This window comes from Prunus avium, chromosome 8, assembly GCF_965620075.1.
Source record: "Prunus avium chromosome 8, drPruAviu1.hap1.1, whole genome shotgun sequence".
Taxonomy (NCBI): Eukaryota; Viridiplantae; Streptophyta; class Magnoliopsida; order Rosales; family Rosaceae; genus Prunus; species Prunus avium.
The window spans coordinates 26,607,545-26,634,297 of record NC_142291.1 but is presented as its reverse complement, the minus strand read 5'-3'; the positions used below and the strand labels follow the sequence as shown (position 1 = coordinate 26,634,297).

At 37.2% G+C, this 26,753-nt stretch overlaps 2 protein-coding genes and 1 long non-coding RNA gene across 6 annotated transcripts; 2 read left to right on the top strand and 1 right to left on the bottom strand.

Annotated features, from left to right (window-relative positions):
- Positions 1-7,831, top strand: LOC110750326 (kinesin-like protein KIN-7E). Of its 4 annotated transcripts, none has more exons than XM_021950635.2 (15): positions 1-399; positions 611-756; positions 1,562-1,835; positions 2,037-2,126; positions 2,215-2,315; positions 2,454-2,567; positions 2,652-2,733; positions 2,806-2,873; positions 2,970-3,035; positions 3,167-3,291; positions 4,084-4,420; positions 4,999-5,100; positions 5,191-6,030; positions 6,515-6,831; positions 7,311-7,831. In XM_021950635.2, the coding sequence occupies exons 3-15, from the start codon at positions 1,616-1,618 to the stop codon at positions 7,630-7,632; spliced, it is 2,784 nt and encodes a 927-aa protein (XP_021806327.2). In that variant the 5' UTR covers positions 1-399; positions 611-756; positions 1,562-1,615; the 3' UTR covers positions 7,633-7,831. The 4 variants fall into 4 exon arrangements, with proteins under 4 accessions (XP_021806327.2, XP_088101628.1, XP_088101627.1 ...); XM_088245502.1 differs by having other exon boundaries at positions 1,479-1,835; XM_088245501.1 differs by having other exon boundaries at positions 1,396-1,835.
- A 1,323-nt stretch (positions 7,832-9,154) lies between these two features.
- LOC148292423 (protein FAR1-RELATED SEQUENCE 5-like) lies at positions 9,155-9,814 on the bottom strand. Its single transcript, XM_088245813.1, has one exon. The coding sequence runs from the start codon at positions 9,812-9,814 to the stop codon at positions 9,155-9,157; it is 660 nt and encodes a 219-aa protein (XP_088101939.1).
- A 5,198-nt stretch (positions 9,815-15,012) lies between these two features.
- Positions 15,013-15,316, top strand: LOC148292422 (uncharacterized). The gene is made up of 2 exons (XR_015826218.1): positions 15,013-15,062; positions 15,134-15,316. It is a non-coding gene; the product is annotated as an uncharacterized LOC148292422 (long non-coding RNA).
- The last annotated feature ends 11,437 nt before the right edge of the window (positions 15,317-26,753 follow it).

Below are 26,753 nucleotides of genomic sequence, written 5' to 3'. Positions count from 1 at the left end.
TGAGGCTCTGTTTTAGAACGAAAGCAACCGTCTCTTTCTCTCTTTGGGAGCGTGAGAGAGAGAGAGAGAGAGAGAGCTTCAGATCGTGGGCTGTGGGATATAATCGCCCCAGTTTTACTGTTACATCGAGCTCCTCTCTGGCCTCCGTTACGACGCCGTTCCGTTCCGTTTCGGGTTCCAAGCTTTTTCTTTTTTCTCTTCTTCCTCGCATTCTTTTTCTCTATTTTTTGCTTTTGCGCTTTATTCGTCGAGTGAAGTAAAGTTCCTTCGTCAGTAAATCTTGCTTCAAGTTTGCTTCAAGTTCCTCCTAAGCTATCTCAATGGCTCCTTCTCCTCCTCCTCTGGATCCCAGAGAAGCTCCAAATCCGAAGCGCTGAGTTTTGTTTGTATTCGAAAAAGGTAAATAAATCGGATTTCGAGGGGCATTTTTTGAAAGTGTAATAAAATAACACAGGGATTTTTGTGGCACTTGTAGTTCTGGGTTTTTATATTTTTGTTTTTGTTTTTTTCGAAATAAATAACCGTTGGAATTGGGTTTTACTGCCAACGTCTAATGCATTAATTCTTAGTTAATTTTTGTTTCTTATTTTGTTGTTTTTTGGTGTTGCAGAGCACAAATCAGAGTAGCAGATAAGCTTCAGAGCTCAGACTGAAACGACAAGCGTCGGCAAGTGTGGTCTAGTATGCTTCTAGCCACATTGCCCATCCACTTGGAGAGCCTCTAACGGTTTTGTGAAAACGACAAAGAATTTGGAGGTAAAATCTCATCTGGGTTTTGTCTACTTGTTAGAAATATTAGCGCTAGTGAAAGAAACAGAAAAAAGTACAGTGAAAAGCTTGAAACTTTACTTTGAGAGGTGAAAACGAATAAATGATGATGATCTGGGTAGGTTTGGAACTTTAGGGGACCATTTTCTCTGCAAGCTTGCACGTTTTGATTGCATATTGAAGATTTTTTAAGTGAGATTCCGTTACTTGCTGTTGAAGCATAGTAGTGGGTCGCCACTTTGGATTTGACATTCATGTTGGTCGTTGTTAGATGAAGCATCCAAAAAAAAAAAGAGATTTCATTTTTCATTTTTAATATAGTGAACTGAAGCTTAGAATCGAAGAATTAAGCTTTAACAAACCTTTTAATTATAATTAACTTTCTTTGTGAATGTTGTCTTCTGGGGGTGGTTGGATTTAGCCACAGACTGGCTTGTGGGTGCAGATATAGGACGTGATTGGCAGATTCGGGTTTTTATTGTTTTAACAATCTTTATATATTTTATTTTTAAACGAGATGCTTGGGTTAAAATGCTTAAACCCATGGTTTAGCTTGTTGTTGCTGATGTGACCTGTAGTTATTCTGAGGTGGTTGGATAGTACCGATGATTTAGCTTGTTGTTGCAGACAATGTGGTAATGAAAGGCCTAATTTATGTTTGAAGAGTGCAACAACCCTGCTTTTAACATTTAAGTCATCTTGCATTTTAGGAAGCCAAGAGTGGGTTGGAGTATTTGAACACTGAGCTTGTGTTTCCACTTTGAGATTTTTGATTTATGTATTTTCATTAAAGTTTCGATTAATTGGTTGTTGGGTTGAGAAGAGCATTGGGTGGAAAAGTTAGATAATGGGGGCAATTGGTGGGGAAGATCTAATGAAGTGGGAGAAGATGCAAGGAGCAGGTGCTCGCGAAGAGAAGATTCTAGTTTTAGTGAGGTTAAGGCCCTTGAGTGAGAAGGAGGTTGCATCAAATGAAGTAGCAGATTGGGAATGCATCAATGACACCACCATCTTATACCGAAACACACTGCGGGAAGGGTCTACATTTCCAACTGCCTATACATTTGGTAAGAAAATATTCATCTGTTGAGAATGGGACATCTGTATACAATGTTACTCACTGTAATTCCTGTTAAGCCTATGATTATGCCCAGCAGTGGCCTTTGCCAGCTGAATTTCTGGGAATGCAAGTTTTATCACAGTTCATGAATTTAAGGTAACATCTAAACTACTTTATCTCTTTATCTCTGTTCGTATTTTTGTGATAGACAGAGTATTTCGGGGTGATTGCTCTACAAGGCAGGTTTATGAAGAAGGAGCCCAACAAATTGCCCTTTCAGTTGTCAATGGTATCAACTGTAAGTACAAAGATCTGGGCTCTAACTATTTCCTCATACCTTACTTTATGCAACTAGTGGAAAGTTTACACTAAGATTTTCTTTTCAGCAAGTATTTTTGCATATGGTCAAACAAGCAGTGGGAAAACGTACACCATGGATGGTATAACAGAGTTTACAGTAGCAGAAATATTTGACTACATACACAGGGTAAGAAAAATGTGTAATGATTTTATGCAGTTATTTATTTGCAATTTTTTACTTGACTGTGCTCTTTATTTACAGACCTTAATAATATAAAGATCTTATTGGAGACATCACTAATCTAAGGATTGCTATTGCTTTCAGCACGAGGAACGAGCATTTGTTGTAAAGTTTTCAGCAATTGAGATATACAATGAAGCTGTTAGAGACCTCCTAAGTTCAGATAATACTCCACTTAGGCTGCTAGATGATCCTGAGGTGGATGCATTTTTTTATTTCTTATAATATAATTTCTTTCATGTGTATATGAGTTTTGCTTTGACACTTTTCTGTTCTCATCAGCGGGGGACTATAATAGAGAAAATCACAGAGGAAGTTCTGAGGGACTGGAGCCATTTAAAGGAGCTCCTTTCTATCTGCGAAGGTAAATCATTTTAGAAAATACTGCCTTTACCAGAAAATGTTGTATTTTAAGTATTTTAGTGTATTATTGCAGCTCAAAGACAGATAGGGGAGACTGCATTGAACGAGAAAAGCTCTAGATCACATCAAATTATCAGATTGGTTTGCCCTTCCTCCTGGATTTCATTTGATAAGGGTTTTCATTTTTATATGCAGTGCTTTAGACTTTTCTACTTAACGCTACTTTAACTTGTGTAGGCAATTGAAAGTTCTGCTCGTGAGTTCTTAGGCAAGGGAAATTCAACCACCCTTGCAGCTAGCGTGGTATATATATTAATTATTTATAGATTGGATATTTGGTTCAATAGATAAAAATTATCTGTTAAATTAATTTAATGGTTTCCAATCCCAAAATCATGTTGATAATACATTCAGAAGTCATGGGTTTGTTGCAGAATTTTGTGGACTTGGCAGGAAGTGAGCGTGCAGCTCAGGCATTATCAGCTGGGACGAGATTAAAAGAAGGCAGCCACATTAATCGCAGTTTACTTACTCTCGGGACTGTTATTCGCAAGCTAAGGTTGTCTAGTCCGTCCTTTCTTTATGTCATTCGCTATACCAAGTTGACTTGGCAGGCAATGGTCTAGTAAATTATTACTGATTGTGGATATTTGCTGTTGTATTATGTTTATCTACCTACATGTGTAATAAATTTTTTTAGTTTCAAGTCTGATAGCTTTTTTCTATATCATTGTTTAGAACCACCATGTCACTGGAATATATGATTTCTTGGAGGGAAATTACAACTAGGCACAAAAACTGGCTAAACCCTTTGAATTACAATTACATGCCTTATCATTATCTGCGTTTTTTTCCTGTTGTTTTTTAATAAACTGAAAATGTCTCTTTAACCTTTTTTTTTTTTCTGAAAAAAAGTTAATAGAATAATGGTCCGATATGCTGGGTAATCTTATCATAATTTCCTGGATTTGTCTGTAATGTTTCTGATAATTAACAAACTATTGAATTTGGTAGTTATGATGAATGTCCTGAAGGTTCCAAAAGCAATGCCTTTGTCTTGGCTATTATTAAAGATACAAATTTGAGTACAAGTATTCCTAGTGGAAATGAAGGTGGTTAGTATAATGATTAATTAATTTGTTTTGTTACCCACTCCCCCGTTGATAAAAAAAAAAAATTAGTGTTGTTTTGTTTACTTCCAGGAAAAATAAGATATATACTTACCTCATATAATTTCTGACTTTGCAAACATTGACTGACTGACCTTTCTTCTGAACAATTTATGTTTCCTCCTTTGTCGTACTTACTCATGTTATATGATTTATAAATCTACTTGTATTGTTCAACGCAGTAAAGGAAGACATGGACACATCAATTACAGAGATTCTAAGCTGACACGCATACTGCAGCCTTGCTTGGGTGGTAACGCTAGAACTGCCATCATTTGCACTTTGAGCCCTGCACGAAGCCATGTTGAGCAAACTAGAAACACTCTTTTGTTTGCTTGTTGTGCAAAAGAAGTGACTACAAAAGCACAGGTCAATGTAGTCATGTCAGACAAGGCCCTGGTTAAGCATTTACAAAAAGAGCTGGCTAGATTGGAGAGTGAGTTGAGAACACCTGGCCCTCCTTCCTCAACTTGTGATTACACAACATTACTTAGAAAGAAAGATGTTCAGATAGAAAAGGTAATGAGTCACTTTCTGAAGTAGTTTACAATTAGGGATAGCACCTATAAAAGGGAAGTAAATATATGTACACAGCTACAAAGATAGTGCTTAAGACCTGTGGCAGATCACAGGACATTATTTAAAATGCAGTACATGAGATGAGTTAAGAATGTGGGAGAAAATTCTGTCAGAAGATAGGTCAAGAAGACAGCATTTGAGATGTGTTGAGTTTGCTTCCAAGTTTCACAAACACGAACATGTTTCTCCAAGTTTTCTTTCAAGGAGAAATACTGCACATACCTATTCTGACAAATTTTACCAATCGTACTTGGCAAAACCAAGTCCACAATGGAGTCCTTGATGCAGTGGAAATCATCAGTTATAATGTACCAAATTGCCTGTTTCAAGGAAATTTGCATGTACCTAGTATCTAAAACACACTTACATGTATGTACCTAGTCATCAGCTAGATGTAAGTGTGCTCTAGGCTTTATATTTATCTATGCTCATATTTGGAATCTGTAAACATGGTTGATTTAAGAAAGTGTTGGATCCAATGCATTTAAACCAAGACATGGCATGCCACATTTTTGCAGATGGAGAAGGAAATTAGAGAGCTGAAAAAGCAACGCGATCTTGCTCAATCACGGGTGGAGGATTTACTACGGATGGTTGGAAATGATAATGATTCAAGACAAGTACATAATTTTGCCTACGCATTTTGGAGTTATATTACATGTTATATATGCCCTTATTCTTCTAACTCTTGCTTATTTTTTCTTTTTCAGGCTTCAGCCAATCATCATCCTAAATGGCAAGCAGGGGATGTTTCAGATGATGAATATTCAGTATCATCAGGTGTGGTTGATTCTCATTATCCAAATGGTGTCAGAAAGTTCAACAATCCACATTTTGATGAAAGAGACAGTGAGAGCAGTCCTGAGGAAACTGCAGGTGGAACTGCAGAAGATACTGATGACTACTGCAAAGAAGTTCGCTGTATTGAGATGGAAGAGTCAAGCTGGGACAAGAACTCTGGATCCCCTGCCTTATCTACTATTGGCCATGAAGGAACAACATCTGCTTTGACATCTGGGGATACAAGGGTAACAGGTCAAGAATTGGTATCTACCCCAGTGAATGCAGATAGAGAAGGGATTCAGATGCAAAATGGTTTTGCATATGGCACGTTGGAGCAGAGACTACATGATGTACAAATGACCATTGATTCTCTTGGTAGTCCTTACCCTGAAGAATCATTTCCGCATGATATTTCAGCAAATATGTCAAGTTCTAGAAGCCTAAAGTTAACTAGGAGCTGGAGTTGTAGAGCAAATCTCATGACTGGCTCATCTTCTCCGGATAAATCGGAGAGAACCCCACCTAATGGGTTTGAGAAAAGCTTTCATGGGAGACCAGAAAGTTTTGGGAGGAAGGTTCCTCTATTACATTATGATTCCAACAGAAGGTTGTCAAGAAATGATTCTCAATCTTCCCTTGGGAGTGCTGTGGATGAGCTAGGAGCAGCGACTGCCGATGAAGATATTACCAGTGTCCATACTTTTGTTGCAGGACTAAAGAAAATGGCCAAAAAGCTTGAGTATGACAAACAACTTGCCAATGGTCAGGTGAGAGTGTGCCTGACTTCCAAACTTTTCCAAAAAGCAAACAAAAAGAATACCATTTTATGTCTATCTTGCTTTGAGCGATGGCAATCTTTTTTGAATGTGCTTGTTATAGTAATTAGAATGATTTTCTGAAAATGTGAAACATTAGCCATCACTCTGACTCTCTTAATATTCACACTTTATAGTTTTCACGTTAATAAAGTTGGGAAGAATTTGTGACTGTTGCGCATTGCAACATTTGCATTTCCATGTTGGGGAGAATTTTGCAACTTTTAAGAACTTTATACATTTCAACTGGTTCATGTGGCTTGTGTGGATATGGAACTATGCAAATTCATAATCCTCTAAAGTTGCATATTCTCACAACTTATTTACCAATATTCTTAGCCAGTAAATTGCTTATATGAACTTTAAGGCATTTGGGTGAGTCAGCTTCTCACCCTTTTTTTGCTTCGTTTAACATGGATCGGTATGTGCATGCTAGGACCAAGAGACTGGGGTAGCAGCTGAAAACTTAGAGAAGAATGTGAAAGATGTAGGAATAGATCCAATGCTGGAAGTATCAGAAATACTTGATTGGCCTCTGAAATTTGAGAGACAGCAGAGGGCCATACTTGAACTTTGGGAAACTTGCTACATATCAGTGGTCCACAGAACCTACTTTTTCTTGCTCTTCAAAGGTGATCCAACGGATTCCATTTACATGGAGGTAGAGCTTAGGAGACTCTCTTTCCTCAAGGAAACTTTTTCCCGTGGAGATCATGCTGTGGAAGATGGTCAGGCGCTCACACTGGCTTCAAGGTTCTCTCTCTCTCCCTCCCCTGGTTTCCTCTCTTTCTGTAGCTACCCATTTAAATAAAAACTGTTCAATAGTTGTCATTTTCATTAGAATTTGCTACGCAGGCTAGTAACATGGTATTTTAACAGAGATTGGCCTATATTCTGAATTTCAGAGTGCTTTTAGATGCTAAATTTAATCAAGGAAAATGTATTTTGGTTATAACTTGAAACAAGTTTCTTTTCGTTAGATGAATCAAGTTTTGTTTCTTGTCTCTTGTTTTTCGTTTTCTTTTATCTGACACAATGTTTCTCTTATTGTTAAAAACCTGTTTACAACCCGTTAGACCATTGTCGGAGCCCATGAAAATTTGGACTTGAGTTTTGTTTCAATGCAACATATATTTCATGCACAAATTAATAAATATCTGTTCATGAATTATTGCTGTAACTCTATGTTATTTAACTAATTGTCCTATCCTTGCATGTTTTTTTGGACACAGCATCAGAGCTATCGGTCGTGAGAGACAGATGCTAAGCAAGCTGATGCAGAAAAGGTTTTCAGAAGAAGAGAGAATGAGACTCTTCCAGAAGTGGGGCATTGCACTGAATTCCAAGCGCAGGAGGCTGCAGCTGGCCAACCGCTTGTGGAGTAACACAAATGATATGAACCACGTAACGGAGAGTGCTGCCATTGTTGCGAAGCTCGTGATGTTCGTAGAACAGGGGCATGCCCTCAAGGGAATGTTTGGGCTGAGTTTCACACCCCCGAAAGCAAGGCGTAGATCCTTTGGATGGAAAAATAGCATGGCATCTCTTATCTAAACATGTTGCTCACACGTATACTACTTTGTAGAGGCCACATAGCATCATCAAAACCTAAAACAGTTTGCTTATAATTACGATAGGATTGTATAAATCTTAGTTGGCAATCGGCATGCTCAGGTTAGAAAGCTATGTTGTGTTTTGGGAATATGATTTTCTGGTTAAGTTGCATCCTTAATGAAATGTTAGTTTTGAATCTTATGTGTTGTCATTTTTGTTTGCATCAAATGTACAGTCAAAATATTATTGTTTATGCATGATGCAACAAAGACGACATAAGAATGCTTAGGGAAGGGTTCATCGTATAGCCCGCGGCCCATGGGCCAAATTGGGTTGGCCTGAGCTCATGAGATCATAGCCTGGCTCGGTTTGTAATCTTGGGCGGGTTGGCCCAGCCTGAATTTTTGATGGGAAGGGTATAGTCAATGTATTTAAAATTTAGACATGGTGCATGGCTCACCCATTTGAGTTCAGTATGATCCAACCCAACCCAACCCAACTAGGTCCGCCCATGATATAAATACGATTCAATTAATTTTTAAATATTTATGTCATAGTTAATGGGTGAGATTCAATTTCTCCAAGTTATTACAAGCTTTCAGGGAAGTTTTTATTTGAACCCAATTATTTTAGAGATATTTAGAAATATATCCATTTTTAGCACTAAAACTACAAATAAACCATACACCATTTAATTTATATAAACAACCCCAAAAAACACCCAAAAAATGACAGCTGACCCTATTTAATTTAATTTTGATTATTAAATTACTTTGATGCCCTATTAAGTGTTTTGGGCTCTTCTACGAGATTTTGGGATTGAGTTTGTTTAAATAAATCAATGGCAGTTTTGTAATTTAAAAGAAGTTAAAAGCCTTTTTGTTATGTTGTAAATGAGCTTTGGATGTGTTTTTAAAGTTCATTTTATATAAGGTTTTTTTATAATAATTTGGGCTCTTATATTGGGTTAGTGAATCTCCCATTATTTTTTTTTTTTTTGGGTCTAAACCATGAGGTGGTCCTGGATGGGCCCCAACTATGGGTGGCACCTTTAAGCCTTAACCACAACCCAGACTAAAAAAATACCAAATTTTCTTTTATAAAATTACAAGTTTGTTAATTATAAAATTTTGTTTTAAATTTTCAGGTTCATATTGATTAAAAAATAAAAGGTAAAAAATAATATTGGAAAACCACCACAACTCGGGGTGTGAACCGTTGGAGTGGTTTTTCTATTTGTTTTATTTATTTATTTAAAGTTTGTATATATATATATATATATAATGGGGGCGGATCTGTGGCACTACGTTTTTTAGACAAGTTTTGACACAATTTTTGGGCCATTAGATTACTCCACTTTCAATGGTTGAGATTAAATATTACATGGCAAGTAGTTTTAATTTTTTTAAATAGACAATCATTAATTTTAATTTCTCTCTTAAAAATAAAAGAAAATCTTATTCTCTCCAACCTTTTTGCTGGAAGACATGATATCTCTTGCCTCTCTAATCTCAAATATTTATTAGGGTCTATCCCCAAATAGATAATCCATCAATTCTCTCTCATCACATTGAATGGCATAAAAAAATTGAGGATTCTCAGCTTGCTTCTTCCTAAAGTAAGTAAGAACTGACTGTGCATCACCTCCATCCAGTTGTCTATGTCGAACATTTCTCAAGTGGTTATAACAATCTCTATTGTTAAAACCAATATGTGGGCCACCAAGGATTGAAGGAACTTTTGCTATTGGCAAATTTTCTTCATGAAATGTTTCAGTCAGAATTTTAGCTGCTTTCGGCATAATCCTATTTGACTTCATTTTCATTCTTCTTTCCGGTGTAACTGGCTTGTGATTGTGAGAGTCTTGGAAACTTGAAACTTTCCATTTGTTTGACCATCTATCAAGCTTAATTCGCATACTTGCTTTGCATCCACATTTCACCGTAGAACAATTTTTACCCGTTCTCTTCATATTCTCAATCTCACTTATGTTTCTCTCATCATTCTCTTCTGAAGCCTTCTGTGTTGTATTTTTGGGCACGTATTTTCCTTCATGTGCACAAACAAATTGTCTACTCGTTACCTCATCTAAACGCCTTCTTGTCTTGGAGGAAGATCGAGTTCTAATCCAGAATCCTTCTTGCCGGCCATACTCTTCATAATAGTTTCTTGCTTCTTCCATTGTGTTAAATACCATCCCTGCATATGGTGCTTTTAATTGTGTCACTTTCTTTTTTGTTTCACCATTCTCCCCTTGAATTATCTCCTCTACCTATTGAACATATCAATCATTCTTAACGATGCAACTTAATAAGATATATATGAAAATAAAGAATATGATTCTCTCTGTATCAGAATATTAACGCAAGATGAAATATAATGGAATAAAATTTCATACTGATTTTAAAAAATAATTCTTACGTTAAAAGATTATTGTTTGTCAATCATATAACATCATATTTATAAAACAAAAAAAAAAATTCAGCAATCCTAATTGTCTACAGGAAGAGCTACAACAAAGATAAAAAAAAAAAAAAAAAAAAAAAAAAAAATCTTAGATGAAGGTAACATACCAAAGATATGCACTGAGAGTTGGAGGAAATATCTTGTGTGTGCTCCAACATTTTGATGAGGCAATATTGTATTAAGATAGGAGAAATTGCTTTGACATAAAAAAAACTATACCGAAGATGAATTCATGGTTGCGTATATGCTATGCATGAAGAAGGATAAACTGAAAAGAGTCCTTATTAGACTTTAATAAATATTTGAGATTAAAGAGGAGAGAGAGAGAGAGAGAGAGAGAGAGAGAGAGAGAGAGAGAGAGAGAGAGAGAGAGAGAGAGAGAGAGAGAGAGAGAGAGAGAGGCGTGCGAATGTGGGATTGTATTTGGGCATTTAGTTTTTGGTGATTAGATTCTTTTTTTATTAGACCCTAATAAATATTTGAGATTAAAGAGGCAAGAGATATCACATCTTCCAGCAAAAAGGTTGGAGAGAGAAAGTTTTCTTTTATTTTTAAGAGAGAGAAAATAAAATTAATGATTGTCTATTTAAAAAAATTAAAACTACTTGCCATGTAATATTTAATCTCAACCATTGAAAGTGGAGTAATCTAATGGCTCAAAAATTGTGTCAAAACTTGTGTAAAAAACGTAGTGCCACGGATCCGCCCCCATATATAATTATTTTAGTTCATTTAAACCGTGGGGCAATCAAAAGACAATTATTTTAGAGTTTTTCTATTTAAACCCCGCACTTCTCTTTGTTCACCCCATATTTTAAGTTCACCTCAACTTGTAATTTAAATTTTCATAATTTCTAAGAAAACCCCACTTTCTTTCTGTTGGGGTCTTTTTCATTGGAAGGCTCGTCCGGGCTTGTTGATTCTTGGATCGCCATAGAGTGATGAATCAAGCCTTCGTTGCCCCTTTTTCTGAGTTAGCGAGAACTAGGCCCAACGCATCCCGAGTGAGAAACAAGTCCCAGGGGAGTACTCCGTTCTTCTTCCAGTGGCTGCGTGTTTGGTGCTAATGTTTCCAGTAGCTTGACAAAGAGTTGAAGATGACTTGCTGATGTTTACGGTAGCTTGACGAAGAGTTGAAGATGACTTGCTGATGTTGGTTTGAGATTATATAAGCTTGGCATGAGAGCTTGGGGTGTGGGAGCTAAAGACCCACAAGTTTAGCAAATGAGAATGCATGTGCTTGGCTTGGTGTTGGATATGCTTGAGTTTGGGTGTTAATAATTTGTTGTTTGTGGGTATGACTTTGGGGATTTAAGAGTTTCAAGATGAAGATGAGAGGAAAAGCTTGAGATTTGAAGGCTATGATGTTTATAGCTTGGAAGGAAGGAAAAGCTTGAAGTTATGCTTGGTGAGGCTTTATGGATTTAAGAGTTTCAAGAGAAGGAGGATGGGAGGAAAAGCTTGATGTTTGAAGGCTATGATTTTTATAGCTTGGAAGGAAGGAAAAGCTTGGGGTTATGCTTGGTGAGGCTTTATAGAGAAGATGATGGATTTCAAGGGCGAGAAAGTAGGAAACATGGTTGTGATGGTTGAGGAATGGCTGGGATGACCGCTGGAATGCTTGCAGCAGCCGAAGGGAGGAAGGAAAATGGTTTGATGGTTGCTGGGGTGCTTGAGTAACCAAGAGATGTTGGTCGATGGCTGTTGGGATGCTTGCAGTAGCCAAAGAATGGAGGTTGATGGCTGGATGGCCGCTGGAATGCTTGTAGCAGCTGAAGGGAGGAAGGAAGATGAGTTCTCATGGTTGCTAAGAGGCTTGCAGCAACCAAGAGAGGTTGATTTTGCATAGCAAATGCCTCCCAATTTATAGAGGGTGAGAGTTTTCCTTTTTTTTCCAATGGAGGTGCTGGGACCAGCCTATTTTCAATGGTTAAAAGCGAGCACTGGGGCATGCTATTTTTCAGCAAAAGAAGCTAGGTACCATAAACTGATTATTTCCTATAGGTAAAAGGAAGCACTGGAAATGGCTTGTTTCTAGCGGGTAATAGGGAGTGCTGGAAAAGGCTTGTTTCCAACGGGTAAAGCTAGGCATTTGGAAAATGACTATTTCCTATGGGTAAAAGGAAGTGCTTGAAAAATATCTCATTTGCTCACCCACATTGGAGAACTCAAAGTAATAGGCTTGGACTTTGGTGCTCCCAAGTAGCTAGCCCGAGCACCAAAGTCCCCATTATCCAAGAGCTTCCGTGGGCCTTGTGGACCTCCGTAACCATCCACACCACAATCCCTCGTGCTAGCCCCGTAAACCACATGACTTGGGTTCATGTGAGCTTGATAGGTGATTGACATATTAAAAATGTATTATTGGCTTCGCATGGCATGGACACTATTATTTATTTAAAGGAAAATTAGGTATTAGACATAATTAACTTTATTAATTAGTATTTGAGACATTTGGTATTTTGGTTTGGGTTTTAATACCTATAAAAGAATTGTTATTTTTGATTAGGCCAAAGAGGAGGCTCAGATTCGTTGGCCCGCCTTATATTAATCACTGAAAAGACAATTATACCCTTTTTATTTAAAAGCATGACCCAAATTCTTTAGTTTCCTTTTTGTTGATCAGATCTCTCTCTCTCTCTCTCTCTCTCTCTCTCTCTCTCTCTCTCTCTCTCTCCACAGCAACGACGCTTTGACAACCACGACCTTCACCTGCGATGGAATTCTCAAGCTCCTTGACTCGCGGCTCATCCCTTCGGCCTTCACCGGCAACTCCAAGGTCTTCTAACTCAAGATGAAGGGCGATTATGATCGCTATCTTGCTGAGTTCAAGATCGGGGCCGAGCTCAATGACTAGTGAACCCTATTTGATCTCATTCTGGTACGTTAAAACCCTATTTGAACCCTAATAACGATTTGCTTCTTGGTCACGATTGTTGTGTTGTAGTATAGGGTTTTGAAAATTGGGGCTTGGATTAGGTTAGGTTTTTCGAATTATGATGATTTGATTGGTGATGCTGCGATTAAATTCATTTCGTTTTATGTTATGTCTATGCTTGTTCAGAAATTATAGTAATTTAATTGGTTTTTTGTGTGCAAGGTATTTGGAAAATTTGGGGTGGTTGTAGATTTTGAAGGTTTTATTCAGAAGATGGGGCTGCAGTTTTTTTAATTCTGTATGTTTGTGCTTGTGTGCTTAAGCATTAGGTGTGTTTGATATGTTGTGTTAATGCTGAACTTTTGATTTCGCAATAACGTATTTTCAATGAATTGTGTTTATGCTTCATATTTCTGTTGTTGTATTGTTCATCATGCATTGCGTGGATTGCTGTGGATTTGATTTGGTGAATGGTTTTATGTTCCATTTTGTGCTGTTTGAATTTATGGTGTTGGGTTTGTGATGATTTTTGACTGTTTGACTCTGATGAATTTGGTTGTTGCTGCTGCTGATGATGACGACGATAATCGATATGTTTGGTATAGGTTGTTGGTTATTGAGTTGTTAAGCTAGTGTTGATTTGATTCCCTTCTCTTTGTACTTGTGGAGTTTGCTGTCTAAATTATTTAGTTTGCAGCAATGCATATTTCAATTTTGTTTTGTTTCTAGCTATATTTTCAATTTCGTCCTGGAAACTTGAGATCATATTGCAATTCTTAGGATAGAGATGCTTGTTGTTTATGACATAATCTTATTGTGCAGTGCTTCTTTTGGTTTTGTTGAGTTTCTAGCAAAAACTCCTCTACCCAGGTTCTAACATTGTGCTCATTTTTCTTTCTTGCAGTTGCTCAGGACTTCTTAGATGATAGAGATTCGTCGTTTGAAGGCTTCTTAGTTTTATATGGTTTTTACGAGGCAAGTTCCAGGTTCTGCATTGTAGTTTTGGACAAACTACATTGCAATTTAGGAAACTGCATTGCAGTTTACATTTAATTACAATTGGATTTTTGCTCTTTCCCTGGCCTTCAACCTCACCAATTTGAAGAGTAAAGGCTACCCAGATGAGGAATTGGTTTTTGTATTTTATCATCAACAATTTGATTGTAATTAAACGAAAACACTATTATTTATGTTTATCATCGTTTTGATTCTTGGCTTTCTTTGATTTTGAGCTTCATTCTTTTGTGATTCTTATCATCGTTTTGAAAACACTATAAAATGAGCAATCCAAAACACAAAATATAGGCCACTAATGTGATGCAATTTGCGTAAATGCATTTTAATGAACTACAAACTTCATTGCATTAACGGAAACTGCATTGCAGTTTCCATTAATGCTATGCAGAAAACCCTATTTTAAAAAGAGCAATCCGCAATCCAAAAGGCTTTTAATCAAACATAGTAGACATATAAAATGAGCAATTCAAAACACAAAACGAAAACGAAAACGAAAGCGGAAACTGAGATGTAGAAAACCAAAACGAAAACGTAACCCAAAACCAGAAACTGCGATGCAGAAAACGAAAACGAAACCAAAACCAAAAACTGAGATGCAAAAAACCAAATTGTATTTCTTTCTACCAAAACCAGAAAATGAGATGCAAAAAACCAAAAAGAAAATGAGATGCAAAAAACCAAAACCAGAAACTGAGATGCAGAAAATCAAATTGTATTTCTTTCTACCAAAACCAGAAAATGAGATGCAGAAAACCAAAACCAGAAAATACTGAAAACCAAAACCAGAAAAGGAGATGCAAACCAGAAACTGAGATGCAGAAAACCAAATTGTATTTCTTTCTACCAAAACCAGAAAATGAGATGCAGAAAACCAAAGCAGAAAACCAAAACCAGAAATTGAGATGCAGAAAATCAAAACCAGAAACTGAGATGAAGAATCGACTTCGATCGTTGGTGGTCTTCGATGATGGTCGCGCGAATGGGTTGGTGGTCTTCGATGATCGTTGGTGGCTTCGATCGTTGGTGGTCTTCGATGATTGTTGGTGGTCTGGAGGTTTCTGGAGGTGAAGTTGAAAGGTCGCGCGAATGGGTTGTGATTCAATTTCGGTTTCGGTTGATGTCGTTTTGGTTCAGTTTTAGTTTGATGTCGTTTTTCAGCTTTGGTTTAAAACTAAATACTGAAAATGGCATATGTTGTAATTTTCATATTTTGTAATGGTATTTTTGTTACATTTTGGTGTTTGGCCTTTTGCTAATTAGACTAAATTGTATTTCTTTCTACTAAATTAGTAAACTATATTATGGTTTAAAACTAAAGCTCCCTTTATTTAATGAATTAATTCCAAAAATACAGCTTGGATTAACACATGACCAACATTATATGTTATATTGGGCTTTAAATGTCTTTGGGCTTCTCGTGACTTTTTTGGGCCTCAACACTTCCCAAACTACTCCTAAGGAATGGGAAAAGGGGATTCATTTCCCATGTTTGGTAATCCTGGGAAAGTAACCAAGAAATACCACTTTATTTCCTTTCACATGTTTGGTTTGTGTAGGAATGTAAAACAAAGTTTGTTTAATTTTTCAATTATAACCATACGAAAACAAATAAAAAAAGAATGCATTTAATGCTACATTATAATTCTAAATTGTTAATAGGGACAATATGATCATGAAAATGTGTATTTAATGTTAGCTCATTTTTCCAAAGTGAGGAAAACAAAAGCCAAGGGTGAGGTGGGCTTCACTTTCTCCCTACTTTCCCATATGCAAGGCAACGATTTCCCATGCCTGGACTTATCAAACATAGGAAAAGGAATTGATTTCTTGTCCCCAAGCCTCCTTTCCCATGAACCAAACGAGGCCTAAGTTCACCTCAACCTCACATTACTTAAAAATAAAAACAATGTTGTCAAATGTGTAGCAGCATTATTTTATTATTATTATTATTTTTTTTTTAAATTTTTTTTTTTATCATGAACTAGGAAGAAGGATGGATAAATACCCTATTGGAGATTGTATTAGTAGATGTTCGGTTCACAATTGTATATCATTTTATACCCTTTTAGCTTATGATTTAGTTATGTTTTTGAGATAAACTTGTGCTTTTAACCTCCTTTGTGTTTGTGATTCAGTTCATTGAGCTCTATGTACCACTTGAGGCATTTGAAGTAAAATGGTGAAAACAATGTGTAAAAAAACTGGAGACTGAGTTAGAAGTTCGTTTCAGACTTATCTTTTTCATCCAAGCTTGGATTGGGCCAATTCACATGTGGTTGGAAAGAAGACATTCTGAACTTAAAGATGGACAGCTCAAAGTCATCAATTGATTCAGCCTAGCCCAATTCGTGAGCCCATGAAATTACACATCATGCTGACATGAGGATGAGTTAATTGTTGCTTGGTCATGGTGAGCTATGCATGACCTATGATTTCTAGTGGGATTTGTTGGTGAAGTGCAGAATTTGATTTTCAATTGCAAGTACTGTCGGCATTAGCCATATTCAATTCTAATTTCTCACTTCCCTCTCCCTATAAATACCAATTCCATTCCACATTCAAGGGGTGCAAGCCTGGGATTCAGAACCCCACAAAACCGTCTCCATCCATCCTCAAACACTCCATCCAACCCCAAACACTCTAGCAATCAACTCAATACTCTAAACTACCCCAAATCACCAAAACAACTCCAGAAAGCCTCTGTTCCATTTCCCTACGAATTTCCTCTTTCTCAGCCATCACCACTCACCCAAACTCATCCCAAATCACCTACTAGCTATCATACATCCTTCTAGACGTGAGGAAGTTCTTGGAGAAGCATTAGATGTGGAGAAGCACTTTGAGAAGCCTTGGACACCACAAGAACCTCATAATTGGGTTTTTCTACTCTTATTGCATTCATTATGTTTTCTCATTTCTGTCTAAGTTTCTTTCTCATTATGAGCAGCTAAATTCATAACTAGGGCTTCGATGTAACCTAACATGAATATTCTGGGTTTATAAGTTTGAAGTTTGGAGTTTCAAGTTTGATTCATGATTCATGTTCTTATTCATTATGCTTATCAGTTAATATGCTTGTTTGAATGATTGATCACCATTAGAACTTGTATGTTAGCTATCTTGGTTTGAATCAAGAGTAGACACCATGCTTTGATTCGAATTGAACTATGAATAGGAAGAGTATGTATAGACATTCGACAACAAGGATTAGATACATGCTTGGTTGTTTAAATTGTTCTTTTATGCTTAATGGGTTCCTAATGCTTAATTTTAGGTTAGACAATAGATGGTCAAATTAGGGAATTAGGAACACAAGGTTAGGGCCAGACACCATGACCTAATCATACTTTACCTATAATCAATCTTTGAATCTGAATTAGACTTGTCACTTGACTCCTTGTAACCCAGAATTGAATTGTTATGGTGAATCGAATGCCCTAGTCTCCAAATCCGCTTTCCAACCCTTAAGACCACTCTTGTTACACTTACTTACTTTGCTTTCGCTTGCAATTTCATTTTGCTTCTTTTGTTCAACAATCACAACCACTCTTGCTTTAAATTATGTTTTAGACATAACCTCCTACTTTCTTGAATTTGGTAATCTAAGTACATAACTAGTTTTAATTTCTCAGTCTTCGTGGGTACGACCTCGCACTTACATATGCTATATTACGAAACGGCTCGTGCACTTGCAAATATCACAAGTTGAGGATACAGCTGAACCCATTTTGGTGCAGCGATCCGACAACAACAGAAATGTAGTGTGGATGTATTCAAGTTTAGATGTTCAAGTCCCAGCAGTTGATTGCTGTGTAAAAGGAGGTTGTGAAATTTGTTTAACAAATACTCATCTAAAATTTGAATATTATGAGTTGGACAAATAAGAGTCAAGGACTACATTTGAAATCACTGTTTTGATTGAGGAAGATACTAGATGTAAATAAGTAACCCTCCCTGTCTTGAACTTTTTGGTTCTAATTCCTCATTTTCTTTTTTGAATGGAAATAGGAACTCTGTGCACAAATAACCTAAATCACCAAACAGCTACCACCAAACATCCCCAAATAACTGTAGTTTTTTTTCTATCAAAAACCAACCTTGATGTTGTACCAAAACAAAAAATTTACCCACAGCAAAGTTGCTTCCCGGAAAGAATTTACCCAACTTACTTTAGCCTCCCCAAATATCTTACAAAACGAACGTTATTGGGGCAATGGAAAAGAGAGAGAGAATGAGTTTCAAGTTTAAATTGATGCTTCTTGAAGAAAAAAACTTATCCCTATTCCGTACATTTATTTATTTTGCTTAAACTGGCATTGGCTTTTGAATTTAGCTTAGCCAGACAAGAATCAAACACAGTTCTCCTTTGAGTCCTCAAGCAAAGCATCTATACCACTATTCCAAATAGTCGTATGGCTAGAATGGAGGAGGTGAATCATTCCCGGAGGTACGTGAGTTTATCTTTAAAACTCAAATGCGATGGCGACGCCACCTGAGGCATCGCCATCATTTCTGAATCAAATCATTAACACTAAACATAACATTAATCCAAAATCCATGATTCAAAGATAACCTTCATTAACGAAACTTCAAATATCCAAAGCAAAGTCCCCATTTTTCTTTGTCATATTTTTTGGGTAATATAACTACATCCCAGCTTAACTAAGTCATACAATTAACTGAACATATAGGTGAAGTTCAAACTACAGTCTATGCAAAACAAAAACAAGTTCAAACTTGCAGTTTACAAATTCCAAAAAGGATGCAGTGGCTTCAGGCCTCCAACTTCACATTCACCAAACATAAGATTAAGAAAATTAGTAAAGCATAAATCCAAAGAAAATTTCAGGTAAAACATAACCATCAAATATACCTTGAATAACAAAGTAATCAGCGAGTTTCCTCTATCTGACTTGTTGGGAAGCATCTGCAACAAGAAAAGTCATAATCAACAACTAATCAATGAGAAGGTAACAACTACTTGCTTCATACACTCTTCTAGCTTGCTATTCTTCATTACCTTCCACTTCTTTCATTGCCCTTCTCTTCTTCATTACTGTCGTCTGGTGCATTTACCCTGTAGATACAAAGTCAAACAATGAGATAAAATTACGTCAACATAAGATTCTACAAATATACTAATGTGTCTTTCAAGTTACTCTTCTTCATTACCCTCTTCTTTTACTATCCCTATCCCTCTCTTCTTCATTACCACCATCTGGTGCAATGACCCAGTTAATAATAATATACAGTCAAACAATGAGATAAAATTAGCATCAACATAAGATTCTACAGATAAACATTATATGTGACTGACTTTCAAGTTATTTTTCTTCATTACCCTTCGCTTCTTCTTTTATCACCCTTCTCTTCTTCTTTTCCCTCATCTGGTGCAACTACCCTGTCAATGAGTATAGCCAAATAATGAGAGTCACATAGCATTAAGTGTCATGCAATTTAGAACCTATACTATCCAAACTTATAAAAGCTCGGAAGCTTACGTGATTGGTTGAATGACTCATTATTCAAAGTTCTGATGCTCAGTTCAACAATAGGATCCAACATTTAACAAAGAATTTTGTTTCCTGTCATCCAAATAACCAAAACCAAAGCTGCCACGCACCAAATAGCCTCGAAGAACTTTAGTCTTCTTTCATCCTCCAAAACGGCTTAATATTTTCAAAACGCAAAGAAAAACTGGTCCTTGGAATTACCCAACTCATATTAGCCAGTCTAAAGAACTTGAGGCACAAACTTAAAAAGGCTATTGGGCAGACAAAGCAAAAAAGAAAAGTTATGCATTTAGTTTGAAACTTCTTTTCTCTAAAGAGAAAGTTGTGCTTGTTCAGCTTTTGTTTAAGTTTTAAATTTAGCCATAGACAAACTAACCACACTTAGTCTACTGTCAGTCGTCTCAAGCAGAGTAGGGACGTGTCGATGTGATTGCAAAGAGATAATTAATAGCATGCTGACTTCTCCATAGATATATTTTACTTATAGTTTAAACTCCCTGGGTTGTGATCGGAAAGATGGTACGACACAACAAACAACACATGCAGCTAGATTGATAAACATAACAACTAATTAGCATATCCATATTAAGGGACGTTACTTACAATCCTATTGTGCAATTCATCACCATGTAAGTGGATTCATCTAGATTGCATATCCCACTTGACAACAATTCAGCCTTTAATACATCACCACCATTACGGGTAAGTATCTTGAACTTGCACCAATGAATTTGACAAGACCTTACATTGTTGTCATAGATGATCGTGCGATCCCATACAAAATCCAACTTGTGGTGGCCATTCTCGACTCCAACTTTAACCAACGACATTGGAACCCACCATGGCTTGAATGGGTTTACAAGCCCATCCATATGGACATCTCCACGGTCATATGGACCCTGATTGGGAAGGACTGTCTCAAGGCCAAGGTCAGGGCCAAAATTTTCATGGCCTAACTCATTTTGCAGGCCCTCAAGTGGGCTGGACAACCATCTACGAGCACGAATATCAAACGCATAAACCCCTGGTCGAGCCGGAGGAGCCTCAAAATCGAGGGATGCTCTATTCAATAATGGGTTTTGCGTTCCAAGGGAGAATAAAAGCGAGTCGTCAAAAAGTATCACCCCGGTGGACCATACACCCCAAAATGTGTTGCAAATGACTTCCCAGCGGTTGGATCTCAAATCTATGGAGTATATGGTGTTATAATCTAAGTCGTCGACATAAACCAAAATATTACTCATAGTAACACCAAGCATATGTACTTCTCCTCTCAGGCCTTCCATTTTTGGCAACTTGGTGGAGTTGCCACTAGGATGATTCACACGGTAGAGGTTATCTCCCAAAGTAAATATCTAGCCATCCTCTCGAGCAATAGCCCCGTATTGTGTGTCGCTATTAACTCCGCCCCCAATATGCCAGATCGGCATCGAAGTAGCATCCAAGTCAATGTACCTCAACCCGACCCTACCGACTTTATTTGTGTCCCCAATGGTACTGCCAATGAGGTACAAGCGGCGGTTCAAGGCAACAAGCCTGCTAAAGTCAATCCAGTCCACCCCTTCGCCCCCAAAACTCGGCAGATTGAGTCTTCGGACTCTGTCTCTTTCGCTCTCACGCAGTACTATAATGTTCCCTCCTTCATTGTTGTTATCATTTTCTGCCTTCGCCGCCGTGGATTTCCTTTCAATAACGTACCAAAAAATCGTTTCATTTGCCCTAACCGTCAAATATATTGGGCTTTTAGTTTCGGTTGACATCACCATTGTTCTCGCAAAAAAAAAAAAAACTACCAAGAAACATCAACCAAGAAAAAGAAATTAGTCTTATTGAATTACAAGAATATAATGGAGAAATGCAGTAAATTCATTTGCTTACTTGCTTCATGTTTTGCTCTACCCACTGCCAGTTTTATGCCATTTTCACCCAAACAAACTATAAAAGCCATTAACATGCAGAACAAGCAAGGCAATAGAAAATAGATAAACATGGAAACCACCTAAATGGGCTTGCATAATCTCTTCTGTCCAACATAAAGGAAAATAAAAACTAAACAGAGCAGGGAAAAGAATTAACAAAATAAATGCAATCTCTCAAAAAAAAAAGATTGCAAAAGAAAAGGGTACTTCAGAATTTCACTTGTGCTCCTCTAAGTACGATTCCTTCCCCAAAAGTTAAAGAAAAACTCAGATCCTGAAGACCAAGAAAATACATAAGCGACTAGATAATTATCAAAGAAAAAGGTTCCAACTTTTCAAAGGATTAGCAAGATTTACAATGAACTGAACAAGCCAAAAGGTAGAAATGCAGTGGTCTTCCAAAACCCAGAAGACCAAAAACAAAATTTCAAGGGAGAGGTATCATAGGTAACAGTCCTATCATCAATAGGAAAGGGAAGGTTACCTCATGGTGACAGAAGAAGAGACTCTCTTCAACTAGTAGAGGAAGAGATTTCCAGCCCAAGATGGAGGAGACGAGGAGACCAGCCGAATACGGAGACGAGCGCTGGCATGTTTTCTTCATCAAGTCTCTCTTCTTTTCTTCGTTGTGAATTCTCAGCTCACGTTTTGGCAAAAAGAATAAAAGTTCTCAGCTCACGTATAATTGAGTCAAATCGTGGTCGTAAATGGGTCGAATTCTGTTTTATATTCTCCAAGTTAATTTTGGTACCTCGCCGTATGGCACCTTGTCCTAACATGCTTAATTAAACAATTAATTAAGGGTTTAGGGTTAATTAAACAATTAAACAATTAAACAACTGCTTTTTGGTCAACATTAACAATTGCTTAATAATTGGTTTTCCTTTTAATTTTTTGGTTTATCCTCAAATAAAATGGCATCACATACATATGGGGGAAAAAAATCCTCTTGCTGCTCTTTATTAAGCTCAATAAAAACTTTAATAATATGGATATTTAAGATTAGTTTAATAGTCTTTCTCTTCACGTTATTAGGGAAGGTTTTGTCCATATATGTTGTACTAATATTGGGATGACTCCTTTACCATTTTTTCCTTTATATTATTTTTTCTGTTTAATCTAATAAACTTGTATCGTTTTTTTGTTTTTTATTTTTATGAAAAGAAGATTACGTTGATAGTTTGTGAATCTCTAGCCGCTCTCTCTCTCTCTCTCTCTCTCTCTCTCTCTCTTCTCTCTCTTTTTGTGAGTCCCAAAGGAAAACTCCATAGAAGGGGGAGGAAGAAGTCACTGCCCCTCCACCCTCTCCTCTCTTCTCGTTTTTTCCTTTTGGGTTAGTGAATAAGTCCACTCGGGCGTTTTGATTAAGAAGCCTCTTGTGGTGATTTCTTTTGAGCCCTGCTTAGATTGAAGTTCCCCATCACCCCTTTTAGGCTATGTTCTCAATCAAATCATTCTTTGTTGGCTGCGCAAATCTCACGGCCTGGAGTTCCGGGCCGAGGGGATGTTCATTAACACGTGGCTTCCTGCTTTTGGATGCGGTGCGGTTGTGCGCGGGCGTGCCAGCACGGTCTACCGTGCGTCGAGATGGTGATGTGGATGAAAATGGTTAAGTGGTGCGCCTGTTTGGGTTCGACTCCTAATCAAACGATTGTGGCCGAGAGAGGAACTGATCTCGGCCGTCAGGTTCACGGCCTGAGCTACAAGGCCGTTTAGTGGTGGTGTGGATGGTGGGTTTTGGGCGTTGCTCCGGCGCGTTGCTCAGTGAGCGACGGTCGTATGATATATGGGGTGAATGAATGAGTAACAGGGATGGTGCTCCGGCGCCTTGAAAATCAAGGGTCGTATGATATATTGATGAACGGATTTTCCTTACAAACTAACACTACTCCTAGGAAAGCAAGTAAAGATATTGAAAGTGCATTACAGGAAAATATAATTTGCTCCGTGGGAGGCTTTGGTTTGGTGTTTGAACCCTTTGAATGTAGCTTAAACTTGGTATTTATAGGAAGAGTTCTTGGAGGAGTAATCGAGGCTGAAAATCTGCATGGTGGAGCCTGATCAAAGCAAGTGGGTAGTCCAATCAACATTTGGGATCGTGAAGCATGGTGGTGTGACCCCATGAATCCTGGTAAATCTCGGCCGCCGCCCTGATCGTGGGTTCTGCTCTTCTGGCCGTGGGGACACATTTAATGCCCTTGTTTGGTGGTTGGTGATCTGACCTCACTTTGTAAGAATGTTTGTAAGTATGTTGGCGCCTAACCACTCTGATTTCTGTCACCAAATCCTGACTTGAGTCACTTCCCTTCTTCCCTCGTGCATTAAATGCCCTCTTGCAGCTAGTGGGTTTGCTAGTCAGAGGCGTTACTTCATTAAATGAGGCGTGGGGCCCTGCTACCATGTGACGATTTGACTCTTAATATCTTCGGCCGTGTCCCCTTCGTCCCTCAGCCTCGGCCTGTCGATATCGTGTTTGCAAGGCCGAGATGACTATGCCTTCGCAATTTTTCCTTTGTTTTGAGGAAGGCAAAAGTACTGCGTTTTGGATTGCGAACAGGTGCTGAGGCCGAGGGGGAAGACCACTTTGGTCAAAGTACGACCGTGACTTATCAGGCACAAACATTCTTTCAAAACCCACACTCTAACAATGCTCATGTTCTCTAAATTTGTTTCTACATCGTCTTTGACGGAAGTCGCTGCAAATCACCTAATTGTTCTTTCTCAAGGTTGTTTATTTCGTTAATTTGTTCACTCTAATACGCAGGTAGATCACTGGAAATTATATTTTCCCCATATCTGTTACAGATGCAATGATGGGTGTGGTCACGACGACGCTTTATCATGTGATGGTGGTAGGGTTCATTTAGGCTCATGGGTTGCTTTAGGGTTTTGAACATGTTGGGTTTGTGGGCTTTTTTTGGGCTTATGGTTAATTGTGGTGATGTGGGGGACTAGTAGTTTTAGTGAGACTTGTCCAATATATAGTTTTGTTTTTAACATGTTAGTTTGTTGCTCTCTTGGAATTTGTACTTTAGATGTCATGTTGATGTTTGATGTTTGTACTGTTAAAGTTTATCTAATGAAGTTTATATTTGATAATAATAATAATAAAAGATTACGTTGATATAAAAAACAAAAACACAACACATGTAGAAAGAACTTCTCACCCAACAGGGTCTAACCAAGTGGAAAAAGACCTTGACATGTAGACAAGAGGTTTCAGGTTCGAACCCCCATGACATCAGTTGTGTGTGTGTGAGAAACCCCCTCCCCTCTAGTTTAGATTATCGCTTGTACTTAAAAAATCCATCGCCCATCATATATGCTAAAGACAACTGCAAGCCAACATGAATGTTGTGTACCAATTTTGAAAGATATAGTTAGGCACAAGTAGAGCTAGGCCTTGTTGTGAACAATTTTGCACAATAGTTCTTAAATAAATTATATTGTTATGCCATTAGAACAATTCTGGCAATTTTGATCAATATAAATGTTGTTATATTTTGGTTTAAAGGTTGTTTCTAATTTTGTGCTTTGTATGAATTTAACTTTAATTGCTTAGCCATGAACATTGGTTAAATAATTAAGTCGTTTTTAAAAGAAACTTGCTAAGAAACACATCAATGCTTATCATTCAAACCTTAACATGGTCTTTCTGATTTTACAAAACAAAATTTCAAAAGAAATAAAAATTGGAAGAAGAGACCGATGTATGGGACATAATCTGTTTAAGGCAACAATGTTACATCCTAATGTAAACCTATATTTGTATACAGGGGATCAACTATTGCATAATATATATGCAATTGCATAACATATGTACAATTGTGTTAGGTTGTACTTGCTTAAAAAATTATCTTTTATATAATATTTATTTGTGTGTAGATAATTGCCCCTTACCATTTATAATATATACAACTTTGCATCAGTATGTTATTGCCCCTTACAATTTATAAAATGTCTTTTTTAAAAATATGTATAGTTTTACCTTATTTGCATTTGTGCACTGCACTTTGGAATTGCATCGGTGTAATGCAATTGCATATTTGTAATGCAAACACTGACTGCTTCTGTGTAAATAGAAATAAGACAAAATGGTTACAAAGCAAGACAAAATGGGCATCAACAATACTCATAGAAAAGAATAATTAAACTATTTATATTATAAATCCATATTTTCACATGTTATATAAAAGAGAACTTTTAAGTGAGGATGTACTCACTTAAGGAAAAAAAATGTGAATATTCTTCCTCAGGCTAGTGTCACAACTCTAGTACAAACTAATGTTGTCTTTTAATCATCTAGTCATATTATTATAGGGGTTTATAAACATCATAATTTTGGCCTCAATGTGATAAAAGTATAATTTTATGAAGTTAATATTTTATGGGATAAAATAGTAGTTAAAAACAAAATAATAGAAAAGAAAAAAAAAAAAAAAGACACAACCTTCATCCCACCGCCCATCCCCCCTTCTTATCCCCAAACAATAATTGACAAACGTTCCCTATAGAACAATACTCAGTCGATACATTCTACCCTTCAACAAAAACTATAACTAAATGAGGATGTCCTCATGTATAAAAAATAATAAAATAAAATAAAATAAACCATTCTTCTTAAGGGTGTCACAACCTTAGTGCAATATTAATTTTTTCTTTTAATCATCTACTCATAATCAACTAATGCTCGAAGCATTGAACTACATGGAATTAATGGAAGAAAAAAAACCTTATGACCATAGATGCAAGAGTCAATAGCTTAGTCAACAACTTCTTAGTGCAAGAGTCGTTCATATGTACCATAGATGTGGACTTTCATATTAGCTATATGATTCATCGGAATAGTAACTTCACTTAAGTTTAATGAAATAATCATGTGGTTAATATGAAGGTCCACATGAAGTGTCCATATATGACACCCTTACTATAGAATTTTGCCCTAGTGCAAAGAAACATAATAGGAATTGTAAACATAAGGATTTAGATTTGAGGGCCCAAACGGGACCCATAGGGTAAGAATTAAAGTCCACCAAACATTAGACGAAGAGAAGAGAGATAAACATCATAGAGAAGAAATCTACTTTCAGAAAGCCACACAAAAGTGTAAAGAGAGGAAGAGGTGACGAGAAGAGCAGAGGAGGAGAAGGCGAAGCAGCGATTGAAGAAGGGGGCTGCGCAAACCAAAGGAGGCATGCTCATTCTCGCAAGAGATGACTCGGCTTCACAACCCACGTTTGGGGTTGGGTTTCAAAGTCCCACTTATTTGGGACTTGGATCCAAGGCCTATATCCAGTTCGAGACACCCTTTTAAGTCCACTAAATAAT

Excerpts from the sequence above, each read along its gene's own strand:
- LOC110750326 (XM_021950635.2), top strand. The coding sequence starts at position 1,616 with ATGGGGGCAATTGGTGGGGAAGATCTAATGAAGTGGGAGAAGATGCAA. Across the intron at positions 2,127-2,214 it reads AGTTGTCAATGGTATCAACT|CAAGTATTTTTGCATATGGT; the intron begins GTAAGTACAAAG and ends TTTTCTTTTCAG. Across the intron at positions 5,101-5,190 it reads ATGATAATGATTCAAGACAA|GCTTCAGCCAATCATCATCC; the intron begins GTACATAATTTT and ends TTTCTTTTTCAG.
- LOC148292423 (XM_088245813.1), bottom strand. The coding sequence starts at position 9,814 with ATGGAAGAAGCAAGAAACTATTATGAAGAGTATGGCCGGCAAGAAGGA.